We start from the raw sequence: 21,410 nt of genomic DNA on the forward strand, positions 1-21,410 counted from the left end.
ATAAAGCATTTGTCTTAGGATGCAGTGTTATACATTTCAGGATTTTTTTTTTTATGCTTAGCATAGAGCTGGTCAAAAAAGGGAAGTCTAGTTTTGCAAAATATGTCAAAATTTCAACATTATTTTTGTTCTGAAGTGTTTGAAACAGACCCAATTTTCATTTTTAACATTTTTTTCATGATTTATTTTTTCTGAAAAAAATATCACAGTGATTATGGACATTTTTCATTTACCAAAGACCCAATTTCTGGTTAAAAAATTGAAAACCATTCTGATACGCTTTTTGATCTTTTCAATAAAAAATTCTGGAGAAAAGGCAGCACTCTTTGCAAAAAATAATTTGACAATTTTTCATGAAAAATGTTGTTTTTGAAAATGCCATTTTTTCATGGAAAAAAAAATTTTGTTTGAAAAATGCTGACCAGCTCTAGGTTAGTGTGATTTAAGCAGGTACATCTCCTACATTGATTTAAATCTGGAGGTTTAGAAGTCTCTCTCTCGCTCTCTCATATGTACACATACTGCTTTGGAACTATATGGCATTCCATCAATTTTGCTTGTGCAGCAACTCCCATGATACAGTATTAAATTCATATGGTTTGCAAAAAACTCAAGCCCTGGTTTCTCTTTTACATGACACAACATTTCTGTTCAGCTGCTTGCTTTATTTCAGTGAAAGTGGCTTGAGCTTTTTCTTTAATAGTGTCTATATCCATATTCTGAATGTTCTGTAACTGTCCAAGGATAGACTCCTTGTCTTCTTCTTCTACTTGATCTTCTGCCACCATTTTCTGAAGGTCTTCTGGTAAATCCACATCATCACCAGCCATTTGTATCTGGTTCTCATCCATTTCACTCTGTGAGAAAAACAAATATAGTCCATTCCATTATGACAGCACACTGCCTTTGCTAATATAGAACCTGATCTATCAGCTATTGAAGGCGATTTTTAGACACAACAAGTGAATTTGGGTGCCCAGCCTGGGAAACCATTAAGAGGTCTGATTTTCAGAAAGTGGTGAGCACATGTCCTCTGAAAATCAGGTTCCTTTAGGGTGTTTCAAACAACACTGCCAAAAATGGAGGTACTCAGAATCACTTGACACTTTTGAAAATCTTGGTCATCACTATTAATTGTGGTGACAAGTTGGTACTCTGTGTGTGTGATCTAGCTACATAAACAACGAACAACAACATTAAAATCAACCTGTTGCAACTCCCGGAGCTAATCTGCAGTATAAACTCACTTCTGGAAGCTTATTCTTTCAGCTGTGACCTACAGATGACATGAAGCAATGTTTTTGAGGCTAAGAAGTTGATTGTACAGGTGGTCCAGAAGGCATTAGCTTTAGCGAAATTGTGCTGCTGTTGTTTTTTTTGTCGGAACGCTGACAGAATATCTATTAGATCCTGAAAACAAAGCCAATGTATCAGTCTGCGCAGTGTAAGTGAAAGCTGGAAAAAAATGGATTTCCTCGGACCGTTGGAAAAGGCCTCCGATCAAAGGAATAGTGGCAGTGGTTGGGCTGAGGGTGGGGATTGCCCGTTTAAATTTGACCATTGTAATGTTATGCTGGGCTGCCACATCCCTACCCCCAAATTAGAAACTCAGTAAGTCATTTTTTCTGATCTGTTTCTTTCCAAGCTGTAAACGATATCTGCAGTTACCATACAATCAATTCTCTGGGGAAAATCAACAGGTGCGGAGGAGCACGTGGTTCAGACAGAGACATCCCTTAGGGGGAGTATCTATAAATGGATATTCCCTGTGTCCTAGTAAGGCGAGGATGGAAGATGATAAAATACGGGTAGGATCTGATGAGAAACAGTCCAATGAAAAAAGTCTCATTCAGTTACGTCATGTAATGGCAGACAGCTAAAAAGGGACACATTTTTAAGTGCTTATATGCCAATGCTAGAAGTCTAAATAATAAGATGGGTAAACTAGAGTGCCTTGTATTAAATGAGGATATTGATATAATAGGCATTACAGAAACTTGGTGGAAGAAGGATAATCAGTGGGACACAGTCATACTAGGGTACAAAATATATCAGAAGGGCAGAACAAGTCGTGCTGGTGAGGGAGTGGCACTATATGTGAAAGTAAGCATAGAATCAAATGAAGTAAAAAAATCTTAAATGAACCAAACTGTACCATAGAATCTTTATGGATAATAATTCCATGCTCATATAATAAGAATATCACAGTAGGGATATATTACTGACCACCTGACCAGGATGGTGATAGTGACTGTGAAATGCTCAGGGAGATTAGAGAGGCTATAAAAATAAAAAACTCAATAATAATGGGGGATTTCAACTATCCCCATATGGACTGGGCACATGTCACCTCAGGATGGGATGCAGAGATAAAGTTTCTTGACACCTTAAATGACTGACTCTTGGACCAGCTAGTCCTGGAACCCACCAGAGGAGAGGCAATTCTTGATTTAGTCCTAAGTGGAGCACATGATCACTCCAAGAGGTGAATATAGCTGGACCCCTTGGCAATAGTGACCATAATATAATTAAATTTAACATCCCTGTGGTGGGGAAAACACCACAGCGGCCCAACACTGTAGCATTTAATTTCAGAAAGGGGAACGACACAAAAATGAGGAGGTTAGTTAAACAGAAATTAAAAAGTACAGCACCAAAGGTAAAATCCCTGCAAGATTCATGGAAACTTTTTAAACACACCATAATAGAGGCTCAACTTAAATGTATACCCCAAATTAAAAAACAAAGAACCAAAAAAGAGCCACAGTGGCTAAACAACGAAGTAAGAGAAGCAGGGAGAGGCAAAAAAGGCATCCTTTAAAATGCAGAAGTTAAATCCTAGTGAGGGAAATAGAAAGGAGCATAATCTCTGGCAAATGAAGTGTAAAAATATAATTAGGAAGACTAAAAAAGAATTTGAAGAACAGCTAGCCAAAGACTCAAAAAGTAATAGCAAAAATGTTTTTAAGTACATCAGAAGCAGGAAGCCTGCTAAACAAACAGTGGGGCCACTGGACGATCGAGATGCTGAAGGAGCATTCAAGGACGATAAGGCCATTGTGGAGAAACTACATGATTCTTTGCATCAGTCTTCATGGTAGAGGATGCGAAATGTGAAATTGCAGAACTACTAACTGTAGTATGTAACCTAACATTTAAATTAGCTTCTGTACCAAATGACTGGAGGTAATGTGACGCCAATTTTTTAAAAGGGCTGCAGAGGTGATCCCGGCAATTACAGGCCAGTAAATCAGACGTCAGTACCAGGCAAACTGGTTGAAACTATAATAAAGACCAAAATTGTTAGACACATAGATTAACATAACTTGTTGAGGAAGAGTCAACATGGTTTCTGTAAAGGGAAATAATGCCTCACCAATCTACTGCAATTCTTTGAGGAGGTCAACAAGCATGTGGACAAGGGGGATCCTGTGGATATAGTGTACTTAGATTTTCAGAAAGCCTTTAACAAGGTCCCTCACCAAAGGCTCTCAAGCAAAGTAAGCAGTCATGGGATAAGAGAGAGGGTCCTCTCATGGACTGGTAACTGGTTAAAAGATAGGAAACAAAGTTTAGGAATAAATGGTCAGTTTTCAGAATCGAGAGAGGTAAATACTGGTGTCCCTCAGGAGTCTGTACTGGGACCAGTCCTATTCAACATATTCATAGATGATCTGGAAAAAGGGGTAAACAGTGAAGTGGCAAAATTTGCAGATACAAAACTACTCAAGATAGTTCTAGGCAGACTGCAAAGAGCTACAAAAGGAACTCTCAAAACTGAGTGACTGGGCGACAAAATAGCAGATGAAATTCAATATTGATAAATGCAAAGTAATGCACATTGGAAAGCATAATCCCAAATATACAAATAAATGATATGGGCTAAATTAGCTGTTACCACTCAAGAAAGAGATCGTGGAGTTATTGTGGATAGTTCTCTGGAAACACCCACTCGATGTGCAGCGGCAGTCAAAAAAGCAAACAGAATGTTGGGCATCATTAAGAAAGGGATAGATAATAAGACAGAAAATATCATATTGCCTCTATATAAATCCATGGTACACCTACATATTGAATTCTGCATGCAGATGTGATTGCCCCTTCTCAAAAAAGATATATTGGAAGTATTTCTTCACACAATGCACAGTCAAACTGTAGAACTCTTTGCCAGAGGATGTTGTGAAGGCCAAGACTATAACAAGGTGCAAAAAAGACCTAGATAAATTAATGGAGGATAGGTCCATCAGTTGCTATTAGCCAGGATGGGCAGAGATGGTGTCCCTAGCCTCTGTTTGCCAGAAGCTGGGAATGGGCAACAGGGGATGGATCACTTGATGTTTATCTGTTCTGTTCATTCCCTCTGGGACACCTGGCATTGGCCACTGTTGGAATACAGGATACTGGGCTAGACCAGAGCGGAACGCAAAGCACTGGGTCACGGCCGCTCTGGTCAACAGCACCGACTGGGTCGCTAAAAGTCTCATCAGCGGTGCTGCCCGGCTAAGGCAGGCTAGTCCCTACCTGTTCCAACATCGTGCTTCACCCTGGAAGCAGCCAGCAGCAGGTCCGGCTCCTAGTTGGGGGTCCACGGGGGATCTGCGTGCTGCCCCCACCCCTAGCACCAGCTCCCCACTTCCCAGCCAATGGGAGCAGGGGGGACTGTGCCTGCTGGCACTGGCCGCTTCTGGGGCACAGTGCAGTCTGTGGTGCCAGGAAAGGCAGGAAGCCTGCCTTAGCACCCCCACTGCACCACTGACTGGGAGCCGCCTGAGGTAAGCCTGCACCCCAACCTCGTGCCCCAATCCCTTGCCCCAGCCCTGAGCCCCCCCAAACCCAGAACCCGTTCCTGCACCCCAAACCCCTCATCCCCGGCCCCACCCCAGAGCCTACACCCCAAGCCCAGAGCCCTGACCCCCTCCTGCACCCAACCCCCTGCCCCAGCCCAGAGCCTCCTCCAAAACCCTGAACCCCTCACTTCCAGCCCCACCCCACAGCCCTCACCCCTGCACCCCAAACCTCTGCCCCATCCCTGGGGTATGGGAGGGGCTCAAACATCCCCTGCTCTGTTGGGTTGTGGGCATCAACAATTTTTTTTAACTGGGTTACCAGAAAAAAAGTTTGAAAAGCACTGGGCTAGATGGACCTTTGGTCTGACCTAGTATGGCTGTTCTTATGTTTCCACTAAATCAAAATATGGGGAGTAAGCTTAATACAGAGAAGTAAAATAATCAGCAATTATTTTAAAAAGCGTGAATCTGAGCTACTAAATTACATATATTATGCCTAGAGTCAAACAGTGTTCTATTTATAATACCACGCTAATGGTCCGGTTACAAGAGAACTGGACTTAACATAACACGGATACAGGGGCGAAAGTAACTTAAAGAACTTACCGGTACTCCAGAGTCCTGAGCAAGGGGTCATGGCCTTGACCAGAAGAGGTGGGGCCTTTAAATACCCGGGCCCTTTAAATCAAGATTTAAAGGCCCCAGGGCTCCGGCTGTGGCTGGGAGCCCCGAGGCCTTTAAATCACCCCCAGAGCTACCAACTGCAGAGGCAGCTGGGAGCCCCAGGCTCAGGGGCAGTTTAAAGGGCCCCGGATGCCGGCCGCCACTACCGCAGCAGAGCCCCTGGCCCTTTAAATCACCACTGGAGCCCTGCTGTGAGCCCTGTGATTTAAAGGGCCCCAGGGCTCCGGCCGCTGCGGGGTTCGGGTGGTGCTTTAAAGGGCCTGGGGCTCCCTGCAGCGGCTGGAGCTCCAGGCCCTTTAAAGCGCCACTGGAGCCCTGCCACCGCTACCCCAGGGGTAAAGCACTGCCCGAGCGCCCTGCCAGAGCCCCTGGGGTAGTGGTGGCAGGGCTCCGGTGGCGATTTAAACGGCCAGGGGCTCCAGCCGCTGCGGGGAGCCCCAGGCCCTTTAAAGCGCCAGCCTGGGGAAGCCGGTCCGGTCTGGCATGCTGGCTCTTGCCGGTACGCTGTCCCGGACTATACCAGCTTACTTTCACCTCTGCCTAGATATTACCGCAGCCACCTTGTATACCCAGCAATCATAAGCTGGAAACAGGAACACCACATAGTCAAGAAGAATTTAGCCTTGGCAGACAGAACAAAAACATCTGCACAGCTGCAGTTATAACAAGAATAGCTGACCTTGGTCTAGGTGCCTATATTTGTAAATTTTTAGCTGAAAGTTTCTTTGCTGATAAGTAGAAATTATGAGGGATTTTTTTGCTGTTGCTAGGGAAATTGTTAGTCTATTAGAAGTTACTTTGAGTTATGCTTTGTTTTGAGCTACTTAAAAAAGATTAGTTAAGAGTGTGCATTTTGGAGAAGTTTGGATTTTCTATGAGCAAACTGACTGACATCAATGTCCCCAGTGGCAAGGACGACGGCTGGCCACTGGAGACCTGCTGCCGCCACTTGACAGCACCTCAGACTTTGGGTAGCTATCTCTGCGGTGCTCTCTAGACTACTGCTATTTTTGATGTGTATTTTGTACTCAGTCAAAACAAGGGTTTTTTTTTTTTTTTCCAGTGGAAGCATTCTTATATGTACCAATCATTTATCGGATGAGGGTGCTTTGTCCCCCATCTGGAAAACAGAGATTAGTTAGCATAGCTTTGGGTTCAGATAACCCCAGGTAACAGTGCCTGGTTTTAATTGAACTACTTCATTGATTAACCATCTTTTGTATTAAAGGGTGGTTTGGAGAGCAAACTCTCACACTGTACACGTACTTTGTTCTGTTGAAATACAATGGAAGGAACAGGCCTATGGGTCATGATCAAGACTCTCCTGTCCTAAGCCTCAGCTATCTACCACTATTCCATAACCCCTAGCTAGTGCCCACGGATAATTTATATAGCAGCTAAAATTGTGCTAGGTACTTTACAAGCATGTGAGAAGAGAGGTCTTGTAGAATTTACAATCTAAGTAGCCAAAATACAATAGAGATCTGGGAGAAAGTATCTAAGCACACAAGAATGTGATTGAGGTGATGTTCAGTACATATATCTTATTAGTTCCACAAAGTATTTTTAAATCCCTTCTCTTCCCATGTGGCTAGAATTTATTGACAATGGGAAGATTTTTGTTGCTTTTTAAAATATTCTATTCACCAAAAAGTAGGTTAAAGAGGTTCTGCTTAAATTGTACAAAAAAATCACCATAAAGATATATATCATTTCAGTTCAAATGGCAAAAGTTCTGGAAGACAGAAGCATATGAAAACAGTGCAATAGAATGGAAACTATTCTGCAACCTTAAAAAGAAGGTAGTGCTACCTGAAGGCAATGTTCGTTATTTGGTGTAGGAGGGTTTGGAATTTGGCCCTGTTCAGTTTTACACTAAGACCCTTTTACGTCTCTCTAACAACATAAAGGGTCTTAACATGGGAGCAAATTACATTTATACCCACTTTCAAAACCCTTCTCATTGCTAGAGTGGTGTGTCGGAGTATTAGTGTAAATAATATGTAGTGAGTGCTAATTTCTGAAAGGCCCCATTTATTAACTAACTTTAAAAGGAATCTGGTGGCTAATAAGGAATTTTAGGGATTGTCAACACGTGGAATTTAAGTGTTTGCTAAACAGGAACACGGTACTCTTATGCTGGAATAAGAATGTCCATACATGGAGTTAATCAGGAACTACTCCATGGGTAAACAAGCCTTAAGAACAAAACTTCTTCCACCAAAGGCTCCTCAAAAAAGTGTGTTAGCATGAGAAGGTGCTCACATACTACAGTGACGAGTGTGGTATGAGATTCTTTATAGGATAAAATAACTGGACAAATTCTTCTCCATCTTCCTTAAACCAAACATACAAAACAGAAACTATATGTAGGTCTCCAGTCAGCGTCTGTCTATGACATGCTGAAAGTGAGGGGTTGTATTGTGCATAATCAAAGCACTAGCTGCAGCATTGTTAAGTGAAGTAATGGGAGGACTTAGACAACAAAAGAGAGGATGGAAGTTGGGCATGAGTCTGAGAATGCAAACGAGAGGCAAGGGAAGGAACTAGTTAAGCAATTAAAGGGAGCAAAATGCAGCAAATACTATACACGCTTGTTTTCTGCTTGCTTGCTGAAAAGCCCTGCCAATGGGACTATGTCAATTTTTCAAACAATGGCCATTTTGTTTAAATTTTATGGTGAATTCTGATGGGTCCAGCATTCATAAAAGCAGGATATTTTGACACAGTTCACACATCAAAGATAAGCATTAATGCCTCATTATATCTCCAAAATGAAGCATGACAGTGGCTAAGGCCCAATCTGAATAAGCAGTAATGCAGTCAGCAGGAGGTGTTTCAGAGAATGAGAGGGTTCTGGTATCCGAATGACTGTATGAATGAATCAATGTAAGAATGAATGCAAGAATGCACATGTGCAATGGACATTCAGTCTCAGTTCTATAGCAAGGGAGGTCAGATTGGCTTACCCGACTGCTTAATCATTATTTACTGTTACAGGTTTCCACGTGACAGTATATTTGATAGCTTTGTTTACCTCAAATCTGATTTTTTTCATATGCTGTTAAAATAGCCTGGGCAATACCAGAGTTAATATGATGCAATAATATCAAGATGCTTGCAAGAAACAATAGGAATAGGATTTGCTACCACTTAATCTGTTGAAGACAGCAACAATATTATAATAAATATTCTTTATACAGTTAACAATGCATTAATAAGGAAACTTTTGCTACAAAAGGAGTTTCTCTTCTTGAGGTTCTTCCCAGCCAGTAGTACAGGTGGATGAGGGTGGACTTCAGATAACAAAAGTTATCCTACAAATTAGACAAACTCACATTAACCAGTCAGCCATAGATTTCCCAACCTTTAGAACTGTAGCAATAAATATATTAACACTACTACATAATGAGTTACTGTATATTAAATCCATACATGCACGGTACTCACTTGGCCCACCACTACCATGGTCGATGATGGGGTTGAACCAAAATCCCAGGACTGAAGATCCTGGACTGCTAATCATGCTAAGAATTCTAGTAGGGAACAGACTACCAATGGTAAACTAAGAAGAATATAAACCTCAACCTTCCTTTCGAGGCAGCTTCTCAGAGTTCCAGTTCCAGTTCTCCTACTTTGACTGTTTAATGGAAATTTAGTTTAGATATCTGGATTTTATTGATTTGCGTAAGCCTGATAGACATAATAAGGGATTTGTTCTATCAGAAAATCAGACCAAAATTTTCAGTAGGAGCTAGCTGGATCCCAACACTTAAAAAAAAATCAGTTCTATCATTCAGGTGCCTATATACAGAATTAGGTGGCCACCTTTAGCACCCCATTTTGAAAGTCCTGGCCTCAATATCAAATTCATTTCAGAGCCTGCTGGAAAAAACATTAAAATATCCTTTGTAATACATTTATACCAAAACCCACCAATCCCAGCCAGCAAATTATTGTTAATGATTTTAAATGGAAGGTGCTCAGACACTATAAATAGGTACCAGTATAAAATCCCAAGGTAGATAGGTGGAAATATCGTTTTCATTGCTGAGGAAAGCACAGACTTAAATATTATTTTTCATTGAGGAAAGCATAATGTTACTTGAAGGCTTGTGGTCTACTGATGAATCACACTCTACTTTCTACGTGATTCTGCAAGTGCTTTTCAACACTCGCTTGAGGACGTGCACTTCTGAGAGTATAGAGTACATTAGCCACCGTTTTGCCTTAGCCTAGTTCCTTTAAAGCAGCATCTGCTCTAAGCCAGAGCCCTGATTGTGGACCTTATACATCAGTGTAATTAGCAATCATCTAGTCTAACCATTCAGTCTGATCAACTCTATTTAAAATCAAAGCCAAAGGGATGAAAGATCACAGACTAATCCATACAGGAGCCAAACGATCTCCTCAATATCATTAAGCAACAGACCACATTTAGATTTATCATTTTATCATGTGATTTGCCTGTGCCTAATGTACAACAGTATTTGGATACGGTGACACTGAACAGAATTCAGGGTTGTTTCAGGGCTTTGCAATGGGCAGATGGCAATTCCAATTAGAGTGAATCTGCACCTACAATGAAAGTCGCCTGCAAAATCTGACTTCATGAGGGCCTGTGGCTGTGTGCTGGGATTGCCATGGTGCACTGAGGGGAAGCAATTCTGCAACCCTAGGCACTATGGCACTGCTGTAGCCTCAGGATGGCAGTTACACTGTGCGCAGTGCACTCCCACTTTTGTGGAGAAGAATGCCTAGCAGCTTTATGGATCCACTAGCCCTTCTCCCCACAAACTCCCTTCGCAATGGAGAAAGATCCCACCTCCCACCCCTGTAGAGCTCCATGGTGCACAACTGGTGTGTGGAGCCTGCATGGAATCCCCAAATCGTACTCCTCTTTCTACAGTGGAGCTACATCTGTTCTACTAGGTCAGGGCCTGCAGACAAAGGATTTGGCCTTTTAAGAAAGTACAGTATATGTTTTGTACAGACAGTTCTCTGAAAACTCAGTGTTCCAAATTCTCCTCAGGAAAGTTTCTCTCTGTGCTTTGACAATATCTATGAGGCAGAAAGGGATTATGTAGCATGCAGCGTAACGTTTAGCAAATCGCTTATTTTCAGAATAGTGCAGTTATTAAATTGAGTCAGTGATAGTCTGGCTCCAAAATACAAAAAAGTATTTAGAGATTATGAGGCTGTATATAATTATATGCTTCTTTTGTTCCTCATGCATTGTAAGAGGAGAATGTATTCCTTTTTGAACTATTTTTTTAAAAAAAGGAGAATGTAAGTGCATTATTTTATAATGAGCCCGTTATATGGATGATGATATCTGTAAACTTTTTCCTTCAAATGGCAATGACTGAGACTCTTTACAGCAACCAGGAATCTGCCACAGCAATGTCAATGGACAGTGAAAGTGGGGAGATTAGATTATACTGTACATTTCAACTGCAGACCAGATGGTGTTTTGCAAAGTCTTACATAAAAGCTGCGGGGGGGGGGGGGGGATTTACATTTCACTTCTAAAAATATTCATGACAAAAATTCAAGAAACTGACAAAGTCCCACAATTCTTTCCCTCTCCCTTGACCATTTCATTCTGACATTTTGCCCAGATCTCCTAAAATTTTTCCTGCAATTTTTCCACCTGGTTCCTCACTGCCATCTCATACCTTCTTTTTAAAGAAGCTATAAGCCATTCATGTACAGCTAGAGAGATGTCATCTTCTCCCCCTTACCTGGCTTTTTTTTTTTTTTTGGTAAGGCAACAAGAAAGCAGATTTTCTAGCCACCTCCAAATGACCTGGGCACAATAAGCAGTGAGATGTAGAGCTACTGATTTAAGTATGCCAGTCTGGGCTTTAAATGTGCAAGAGATAAACACAAAAAAATCAGAGCTAAGAATTCCATTCCACGGTCTTATTATTGGGCATTCATTAGCACAACACAGGTGAGAACCAGGGGTGAAAGTAAGACTTATCGGTACACTGGGGCCAGCTCTGGCCCCCGGAAGGGGCGGGGCCTAGGGTGGCAGGGGCGGGGTTGAGGGGGTCAGAGCCAGCCCCAGCCCACCCTGTAAGGTAAGTGCCCCCCCCACTAGGGTAGCAGCAGCAGCCCAGGGCTCTGGGGGCTATTTAAAGGGCCGGGGCGGTAGAAGCAGGGGAGCCTTTAAAGCCCCGGGCCCTTTAAATAGCTGCCGGAGCCTTTAAAGCCCTGGGCCCTTTAAATAGCAGTGGGGCTCTGGAGGCGATTTAAAGGGCTGGGAGCCCCAGGCCCTTTAAATTGCCCCCGGGGAAGCCAGGCTTACTTTCACCTCTGGTGGGAACCAAGAAGCAGCACCGTCCAAGGTGAAAATAAACCAGTTGACTTTTCGGAGCATAGATTATACTCCCAGAGAGAGATGAAGAACAGGGCACATTCTGATTTTATTACAAAGTGGAGAGAAACTGACTGCTAAACAGAGAAAGAATGGCCCCTTTTTTGGGGCGGGGGAGGGGTTAGATATAAGGAAGTAAGGAGACAAGGTGCACCTTGCACCAGTGGATAAGGGGGATGGATGATGATGACTCCAAACCATATTTTGATCCCAGTTACGACAGTGTAAATCCAGACTTCATGAAGACTTTTGCCGTTGGTAGTGCTAGAGATGCCAGTGAATAAGACACTGGACTGGGACTCAGGACACCCAGGCTCTATTCCCAGCTCTACCACTAATCTTGAGCAGGTTGTCATCTCATCTCCATTATCCTTTCCCACTCTGTCTCTCATCTATTTAGACTGAGAACTTTGCAGGGTAGAGATAGTCTCTTACTGTATGTCTGTACAGTGCAGCTCAGTGCAATGGGATCTCAGTTGAGCCACTAGGTACCACTATGACAAAAAGATAATCATGTTAGTTTGATTTACACTGGTGTAAAGCAAAACACAGTCTAGGCCTACATTTAAAAACAAACCCTATCTGATACAGAAGTCCAACAGAAGCCAAGCTATGGCTATCTCTTGATTTAGCACAGGACTCAGTATGCTGGATTCTATCCCTAGCTTTGACTTATTAAAAATAATAATGCAATACCATCTCTGTCTAACTAACAGCTATAAATCAAATCCTGGAACTTAACATTGAAAATTGACATCTCAGGTGCTGCTCAGGTGTCAAATTCAGAGATAGGTCACATGCACAAATTTTTTTAGCATCAGATTTGGTATAATTTAAAATTAAAATGTTAGTCTCACCAATGTCTTTGAATTTTCAATCTATTTTTTTTAGACAAATCACAGTAGGCAGAACACAGAAACATATCTACAGATATAACAAAGCTTACCAGTCAAGGTATTGAATCCACACTGTTATTCCACTATTACACCAGCATAACACTGAAGTTAGGTAGAGATGAATCAGGTCTCCAAATGCAATGTTTAAGGCAGAGAGCTGTGCTCTTCCCATATCTCGCAGAGAATGCTTTGCTGATTACTGATTAGTTCCCTTACCATTATGCTTTCTTTTTCTGTGCAGAGAGGGGCAATCACCTCTATGTTTCTTGGCTCCTCTGTGCATGCAGTCCCAAAGTGCATCATCATTATTATTAAATATTTATATCTTAGCACCCAGAACCCCCCAACCAGGACTGGGGTCTCATCATGCTAGGTGCTTTAATTTAGTTGTTTTACCTTATAAATATTAGGAAAGCCAAGTCCCATCTTCTCTATTTTGCTCAAAGTCTTTCTTAGAGGAGCCAGACATATAAATCTGGAACTTTCTCATCCTTCAATTGAAGTGGGAAGCTATAGAATTTTTACCAAAAGAGCTTTCTTCAAACTCTTATTCAGTCCATTGAATTAGATAGGTGTCAGACAACAACATTTTAAACAGTTTGAATAAGAATCACTTCCCCTCACACATTATCAAGGTTTCACCTTGCATGCTTTCTCTAATAACATAGTCCTCACAGTTCTCCAGTCATCCATTAAGTCTTCGAAGAAAACCAAGAGACAAGGCCTGTCTTTCTAAAGTAAGTAACAAGCAGCAACTTCTCATTCAGCCTCTTTCAAAAAAAAAAAAAAAAAGGCTCTCTGAATACATCATAAAGAAACAATAGTAGACCTAATTTTGTTTTCATTGTTGATCATCTTTAAAATAATTTCCTATTGTTACTGGCATTTCATGGTTGATTTTCGAATTACCTTGGCTGATAAAATATCTCAGGTTAGCTGTACATTTATATCAATTGCTCAGACTAGCCTAACAGTCCCATATAGATGACGTTTCAAATGACACACTATTTAATACACAATTTTGGAGGTCATAACCTTAGTTAGGATAACAGGAACTTTCCCCAGATAAGCTTTTTAAATGCAACTCATGAGATATCTCTTATTTTCACCTTCTTTTTGAGGCCTAATCCTACAAATTTGAGACTTCAACAGGACCATGTATGTGGGTAAGAAATATTCAACTGAGGTCAAGCCCGTGTTGGGTAAAAAATAAATTATTAAGCTGAATCCAGTTCACTGTATTAAAAACATGCAGTAAAGACAAATCTTATCTTGGAAATAGGTGATATGCTGACTACTGTGGAGAGGCAAAAGTTGTCAACAAATCATACCTCTCATAGATGAAAACATCTTTTCAATGACAAACCGAAGCTGACAATGCTGTTAATAGGATTAAGGTTCATTAAGGAATTGTTTTCTCCTATAAATCTGGTCCAAATAGCATGGATCTTTAGGTTTTGCACTGATGTGGGGGCCCTTTTTAATTCTGACATTCATTATTGTATTTACACCTTAGGATTCTTTCTGATATTGTTAACATTTATGCCTTTCAGTTCAATAGCCTGTTATTTAGATTCAAGCCAATGTTTCCAGATGGTTAATGCAGTTTGGGTTGTTGTATTACCTTTTTGAGAGTATTATGCAGTGCTTTATAAGGATAATGAAGAGCTATGCTTTTGTGGGGGAGATAATTTGAATCTAATTATTTGTTTTTTTCAATGTATAATTTATATATTTTTTCTATGATTAGAGGGAAGAAAGTTAGGTTACAACCAAGAAAATAATAGATCATATAGATGCACAAATCCAAAATGGTGAATCTTGCAACACTTATCCAGTTGGGCCCCAATTCAGCAAAGCACGTGCTTAACTGTTTTGCCAACTCAGAGCTTCTGTCCTTACTTGGGCAGAACTCCTACTATTGTCATTGGAAGTTTGATCAGAGGACTGAATGAAAAATGAGGCCAGAATACTACAATGAGCACTGGACAAATCCATAGGGATCACTGGGATTTTGGACAAAGGTGTGTGTGTGTGTGTGTTTTTGGGGAGAGGAGACCACTTGTGTAGAGATTATTGCAGCATCAGGGCCGAAGTATTACTAGGGTTGCCAACTATCTAATCACACAAACCCAAACACCTTTGCTCTGCAGCCCTGCCCCGCCCCTTCTCCAAGGCCCCATCCCTGCCCCGCCCCTTCTCCGAGGCCCTGTCCTGCTCACTCTATCCCCCATTCCTCCCTCACTTTCACCATGCTGGGGTAGGGGGTTGGGTTGCGGGAGCGGTTTTGGCTCTGGGCTGGGGCTGAGGGGTTCGGAGTGTAGGAGCTGGCTCCGAGCTGAGCACCCTGGGTACAGGAGGGGGTGCAGGGTGCAGGCTCTAGGAGGGCGTCTGGGTGCAGGAGGGGCTCAGGGCTGGGGCAGGGGATTGGCATGCAGGAGGGGGTGCAGAGTGCAGGCTCTGGGAGGGAGTCTGGGTGTGGGAGGGGGTTCAGGGCTGAGGCAGGGGATGGGGTCTCTGATAGGGAATATGGGTGCAGGAGGGGGTGAGGGGTGCGGGCTCCAGCCAGGCGGTGCTTACATCGGGTGGCTTCTAGTTGCCAGCGCAACAGAGCTAAGGCAGGCTCCCTGCCTGCCCTGGCCCCACACCGCTTGTGAAAGCAGCCAGCACTTCCCGGGGGAGGGGCGGCAGGGGGCTCTTAGTGCTGCCCCTGCCTACAAGCACTGCCCCCGCAGCTCCCATTGGCCACAGTTTCAGGCCAATGGAGACTGTTGGGGGCGGTGCTTGCAGGCAGGGGCAGTATGCAGAGACTCCCTGTACCCTCTCCACTCCCTGGGGCTGCAGGGATGCGTTGGCTGGTTCTGGTAGTGGTGCGGGGCCAGGGGCAGGGGCCTGCCTTAGCCCTGCTGCACCACTGGACTTTAAGTGGGCTAAAATCTCCCGGATTGGCTTCAGTAGCCTCCGGGAGATAGAGCCAGATTCCAGGAGACTCCCTGAGAAACCCTTAGTATTACAGGGGAGATTTTCATCATCACCGTCAGGCACTGCCATGGACTAGGCCCCTAACTACGCTAGTGCCTTTGAAAACCACTCCTTTGAGGATTTAGCCCCACAGAAGTAACAGCAGTAAAATATTGCTCCAGGAAAGGAATGTACATTAGCTGGTTCATCACACATTCCCAGAAGGCAAAACAAAGTTTCATGATTTTTTTTTCTACTCATCCATTAATTTAAATGCTAGGGTTTTTTTTTTTTTTGGTGTGTTTTTTTTTTTTAACAGATTTAGGCCTGTGACCCAATCTCTACTTCTAAGTTCTATGGTGGCAGAATGAACTTTTTTGCAATTAAATTTGCCCTCAATTTTTTTTTTTTATTCTTCATTACTTACTGATGTTACAAAACCCATTTCTCCAAGAATGAAGTATTCAAGCCTTAGGGGCACGCATGATATGTTGACCCCAACAAATGTCATATTGAGATTGCTGGATGGATAAGAGATTAGTGGATAGCTAAGGATAAGCTCTACCCCTTGCATTGATGTCAATGCCCATCTAAATCCCACTCTTTCCAGCCACTGACAAAAAAGTAAAAGTTTTCTGTATAAATAAGTGCCAGGTTTGGGGGCAACAAACAGTTTCAAAAAAAGTTTGGATGGCTTCCACCTCAGTGGACGGGGAACCAATCCCCTCAGGGACAGGCTGACTAGTGTACTAGAGGGAGTTAAACTAATAACAAAAGGGAGGGTGAAATGAGGGAAGATATGAGCCGTCATTTAGCACAAAATTGAGATGTTGAGAACGAACTTAATCAAGGGACATGAAGAAAAGTTCTTTGACTGTGCCATTGCTAGAAGCCTGGGTAACAAACAAGAACTGGAATTGGTCGTTTGTGAGCATAAATTTGATCTAGTTGGTATTACTGAAACCTAGTGGGATGACTCACACTTTTGGAATGTTACAATCAATGGTTATAACTTATTTAGGAAGGATCTAGTGGCAAAAGGGGAAGCGAAGCAGCCCTTTATGTCCAAAATAGCATTGCTTGCTTCCATGTCACTGATAACTCAGAGGAAAATCATCTTGAATGCTTATGGATTAACATCCTGACAGATAATGCACAAGATGGGGAATTAATTCGTGTCTGCTACAGACCACCAAATCACACTAGAGAAACAGGATGACCAGCTTCTTACGCACCTATCTATAATGTGCAGGAAACAAAGCTGTATGATCAACCTGAGCTACATGTGCTGGAGATCTCTGTGACCCAGACACCCGGTGGTGCAAACTGGCAGAAGGAATAAAGGGTATGTACATAGGGGTTTACAGGGGTTCCCTGGATCTGGTATCTATAAAATAGTTCATAAAGAGCGGCATGTAAGATGTCTACCAAGACCCAGTAGCTTACTAGTTATCATGATCATTGTGAAATGTATGTACAGATAATATTTAAGGACTTATGCATTCATACTGAAAACTATGTCCTTAAATTATGTGAGCTGACAGGTCACCAGAAGGTGATACACAGGTTCTGTTCAGGGAGCGAGTAGTAGACCCTCATCTCTCTGGCTGGTCATTGTGTAGTCAATGTCTCAAAGTGTCTTACTGAGCCTGATGCTAATGAAGAGATTATGAATTCACATGAGAGGCGACCTGCAGGAAAAAACAAAAACAGCCAGGGAGCATCTTGTTTACGGGTAAAGACAATGGATTTTTAGGGTATAACCTGGAGTACTGAGGTACATCTGGGATCCTTCACTGAGGAGATGAATTGTCAATGTGTTCTGTCTTATGAAAGGAAGGTCACAGCCAACCTGGCTTGAAAACACTGCAAAGACTTTGGGGAGCTAAACTTCATTAGACAGGAAAGTATCTGGCTAATTAAATCTAGGCTGTAGAACGTGTATTATAATTTTATTTGACATGTAACCATTTGTTTCCAATACTTTGACTTGCTACTTCTCAAATCTCTGTACTTTCTTAAATAAACTTTTACTTGTTTACTTTTATTGGTTTTCACTATAAGCATATCTAAGTGCTGTATATTAAACAGAGTGGTGATCTGAGGTGAAACTGGTAATCTGGTGTGTACGGCTTCCTTGGGAACACTGAAACTATGTGAACTTACTTATTAAAGCCTATCATAAAACTATTACACTATGTATAAATTACACAAAGAGAATGTCTTACACCAATTAAAGGCTCAGACATTTTTAGTTAAGGTTGAAACTAGCGGGATGCTCAGAGGGTCCTGGGGTTGCAGTGTGCCTGCAGAGGGACAGCAGAGCCTGCATAGGTTAAGAGGGGAATGTTTGTGTTTGCTTATGGGAGGTGGAGTCATAGGCGCCGACTCTGTGGATGCTCCGGGGCTGGAGCACCCACAGGGAAAAATTGATGGGTGCTCTGCACCCACTGGCAGTTCCCCGCCCCGCCCTGCCCCCCTGCCCCAGCTCACCTCTGCCTCCTCCCCTGAGCGCGCCTTCCCTTCTTCTCCTCCCAGCACTTGCCACTGCAAAACAGCTGTTTCGTGGCGTAACAAGCTGTGGGAGGGAAGGGGGAGGAGCGGGAACACAGTGCACTCAGGGGAGGAGGAGGAGGGGAATAGGCGGGGCCGGGGATTTGGGGAAGGAGTCCAATAGGGGCAGGGAGTGGGCGGAGTTGGGGCGGGACTTTGGGGAAGGGGTTGGAATGGGGGCAGGGAGGGGTGGAGGCAGGGCCGGGCGGGGTGGGGCAAGCACCCACCAGCACCAGGAGAAGTTGGCGCCTATGGGTGGAGTTGGGGAGCTGACAGACTAGTGGGGCAGGTACAGCCAAGGCTTCCTCATGTGTATGGTAGATGGTAGCGAGGTACCTTCCACCCTGGGTATCACCAAGGAAATATCAGGAAACGTCATGCTGCCATCCATGGAATTTCTAAATATAATAGTTGACAATTTCCTTACTCAAAAAGTGTTGTATTCAACAAGGGGAAATTCTATATTAGAATGAATTGTGAGAGACAAAGAGGAACTGATCCACAAAACTAAAAATTAATGGTAGTTTAGGTATGAGTGAACATGACTTGATCACATTTATAATATGCAAACAGAATAAAGTCCAGACCAGTGATATATGTACTTAGTGCTTTAAAAGGGCCAATTTCATAAAGTTGAAAACAATTATGAGGTAAGTCAGTCAGGAGCAGGAATTTAATCAGAAAAATGTGACTAATAATTCATAATTGTTTAAAAACATTTTACTTGATGCCCCAAAAGAGACAATCCCATAATTGAGGAATAAGGCCGTGCTGGTTAAAAAAATGACCTGGTTTAGAGGGGAAGTGAAGGCAGCTATAAAAAAAAAAAAGTACAACAAAAGGAAGAAAGGTGAAGCTGATAGTGATGAATATAAATCAGAAGCCAGGGAACTGTGGAAAAACGATAAAGGAAGTACAGGGACACAAGGAGAAATCTATGGCAAGCAGAGCTAAGGACAATAAAAAGGAGTTTTTAAAGAATATTAGCAACAAAAAGACTCCTAACAGTGGTATTGATCCATTACTAGATGGAAATGGTAGAATGATCAATAATAAAGCAGGGAAAGGCAGAAACATTACATAAATATTTCCGTTCTGTATTGTGAGGGGGGGAGGACAGATTATGCAGTCATATAATCTGATAACACTCTTTGCTTTCCACTAAAATCTCTGGAGGATGTTAAACAGCAGTTAGACATTTTTAAATCAGAAGGTCCAGATAGCCAGCTCTTTTAAAACTCTTGGATGCAAGTTAGGTTGCTGGACCATTAATGCTGATTTTCAATAATTCTTGAAACACTGGGAGAGTTACAGAGGACTGGAAGAAAGCTAATGTTGAGCCAATATTTAAAAAAGGTAAATGGGATGACCTTGGTAATTATGGGCCTGTCAATCTGACATTGATCCCAGGCAAGATAATGGAGCAACTAATATGGGACTCAATTAATAAAGAACTAAAGGAGGGTAATATAATTAATGCCAATCAACATGGGCTTAGGGAAAACAGATCATTTCAAACTAACTAGATATCTTTTTTGATGAGATTGCAATAAATGATAAAGGTAATAGTGTTGATGTAATATACTTAGGCTTCTAAATGGCATTTGATTTGGTACTGCACATTTTTACTGAAAAACTGGCATATAAAATTAACATGGTATATATTAACTGGATTAAAAACTAGCTAACTGATAGGTCTCAACGTGTAATGTAAATGGGGAATCATCATCAAGCAGTGTTCCTCTTGTGGGGTCCCACAGCAATGGTTCTTGGTCCTACACAATTTGACATTTTTCTCACTGACCTGGAAGAAAATATAACATCATCTCTGATAAAGTTTGCAGATCACAAAAAAACTGGGGGAGTGGGAAATAATGAAGATGACAGATCACTGATACAGAGCAGTCTGCAAAGCTTGGTAAGCTGGGTTCAAGCAAACAACGTGTGTTTTAAATACGACTAAATGTGTACATATAGGAGCAAACAATGCAGGCCATACTTACAGGATGAGGGACTCTATCCTGAGAAACAGCAACTCTGAAAAAAATTTGGGGGTGGCAGTGGATAATCAGCTGAAGATGAGCTCCCAGTGTGACATTTTGGCCAAAAGGACTAATGCGATCCTTGGAAGCAAAAATGGGAATCTTGAGTAGTAAAGATGTTATTTTACCTTGAATTTGGCACTGGTACAACCGTTGCTGGAGTACTGTGTCTAGTTCTGGTGTCCACAATTCAAGAAGGATGCTGATAAATTGGAGAGGGTTCAGAGAAGAGCCACAAAAATTATTAAAAGATTAGAAAACATGCCTTATAGCGATAGCCTCAAAGGAACTCAATCTATTTAGTTTAGCAAAAAGAAGTTAATGTGTGACTTGGTCACAGTTTACAAGTACTTCCATGGGGAACAAATATTTGATAATGGGCTCCTCAATCTAGCAGAGAAAAGTATAATCAAATGTCTGGAAGTTGAAGCTAGACAAATTCAGACTAGAAATGAGGCATACATTTTTAACAGTGAGCAGAATTAACCATTGGAACAATTTACCAATGATGGTGGATTCTCCATCCCTGGAAATTTTGAAATCAAGATTAGATGTTTTTCTAGAAGATCTGCTCTTGGAATTACTTTTGGAAAGTTCTATGGCCTGTGTTATGTAAGAGGTCAGACTAGATTATTACAATGGTCCCTTCTGACCTTGGAAACTATTAATCTAAGATTTAAGAAGCGTTAGTGCTGCTATTACAATGGAGAAATCCAATGGAAAGCCACAAGTGAGATAACTTTCAACTGCAAAAGAAAAAGTGTGTCCACTCAGACTCTTAGGCTGTGATTTTAGGTTTAGGAGTCTTTGAATATCCCAGTCTAAGGGCTAATATAAAATTGTTTTCACTTTCTAATAGTTCACAGATGTATTATTCAAAACTGAAGAGCTGAAAGGGAGTAGGTGACAAACAAAGGCCAATTTCATTTTTACAGTGTTATTTAAAAATAATCCTACCACATCTGATACCGGCAGTTTTCACTGATGTCAGTGAGCAATTAAAGTCAGTCAGCACATTTTCAGTTATGGAGAAGGGTGTATATTTTAAATGATAGATTGGATCACTAAAAAAAAAAATATTTTACATTGGTAATGAACAAGGTTT

The 21,410-nt window shown here is 42.0% G+C and overlaps 1 protein-coding gene across 1 annotated transcript in view; it reads right to left on the reverse strand.

The window, feature by feature from the left end:
- Positions 1-629: 629 nt before the first annotated feature.
- Positions 630-21,410, reverse strand: part of CPLX4 (complexin 4) — a 32,441-nt gene continuing 11,660 nt past the window's right edge. The window contains exon 3 of the mRNA XM_073343653.1: positions 630-857. Within this exon, the coding sequence (XP_073199754.1) occupies positions 630-857 (228 nt within the window). The remainder of the gene's footprint in view (positions 858-21,410) is intronic.

This window comes from Lepidochelys kempii, chromosome 5 (genome assembly GCF_965140265.1).
Source record: "Lepidochelys kempii isolate rLepKem1 chromosome 5, rLepKem1.hap2, whole genome shotgun sequence".
In the NCBI taxonomy this organism is placed as follows: Eukaryota; Metazoa; Chordata; order Testudines; family Cheloniidae; genus Lepidochelys; species Lepidochelys kempii.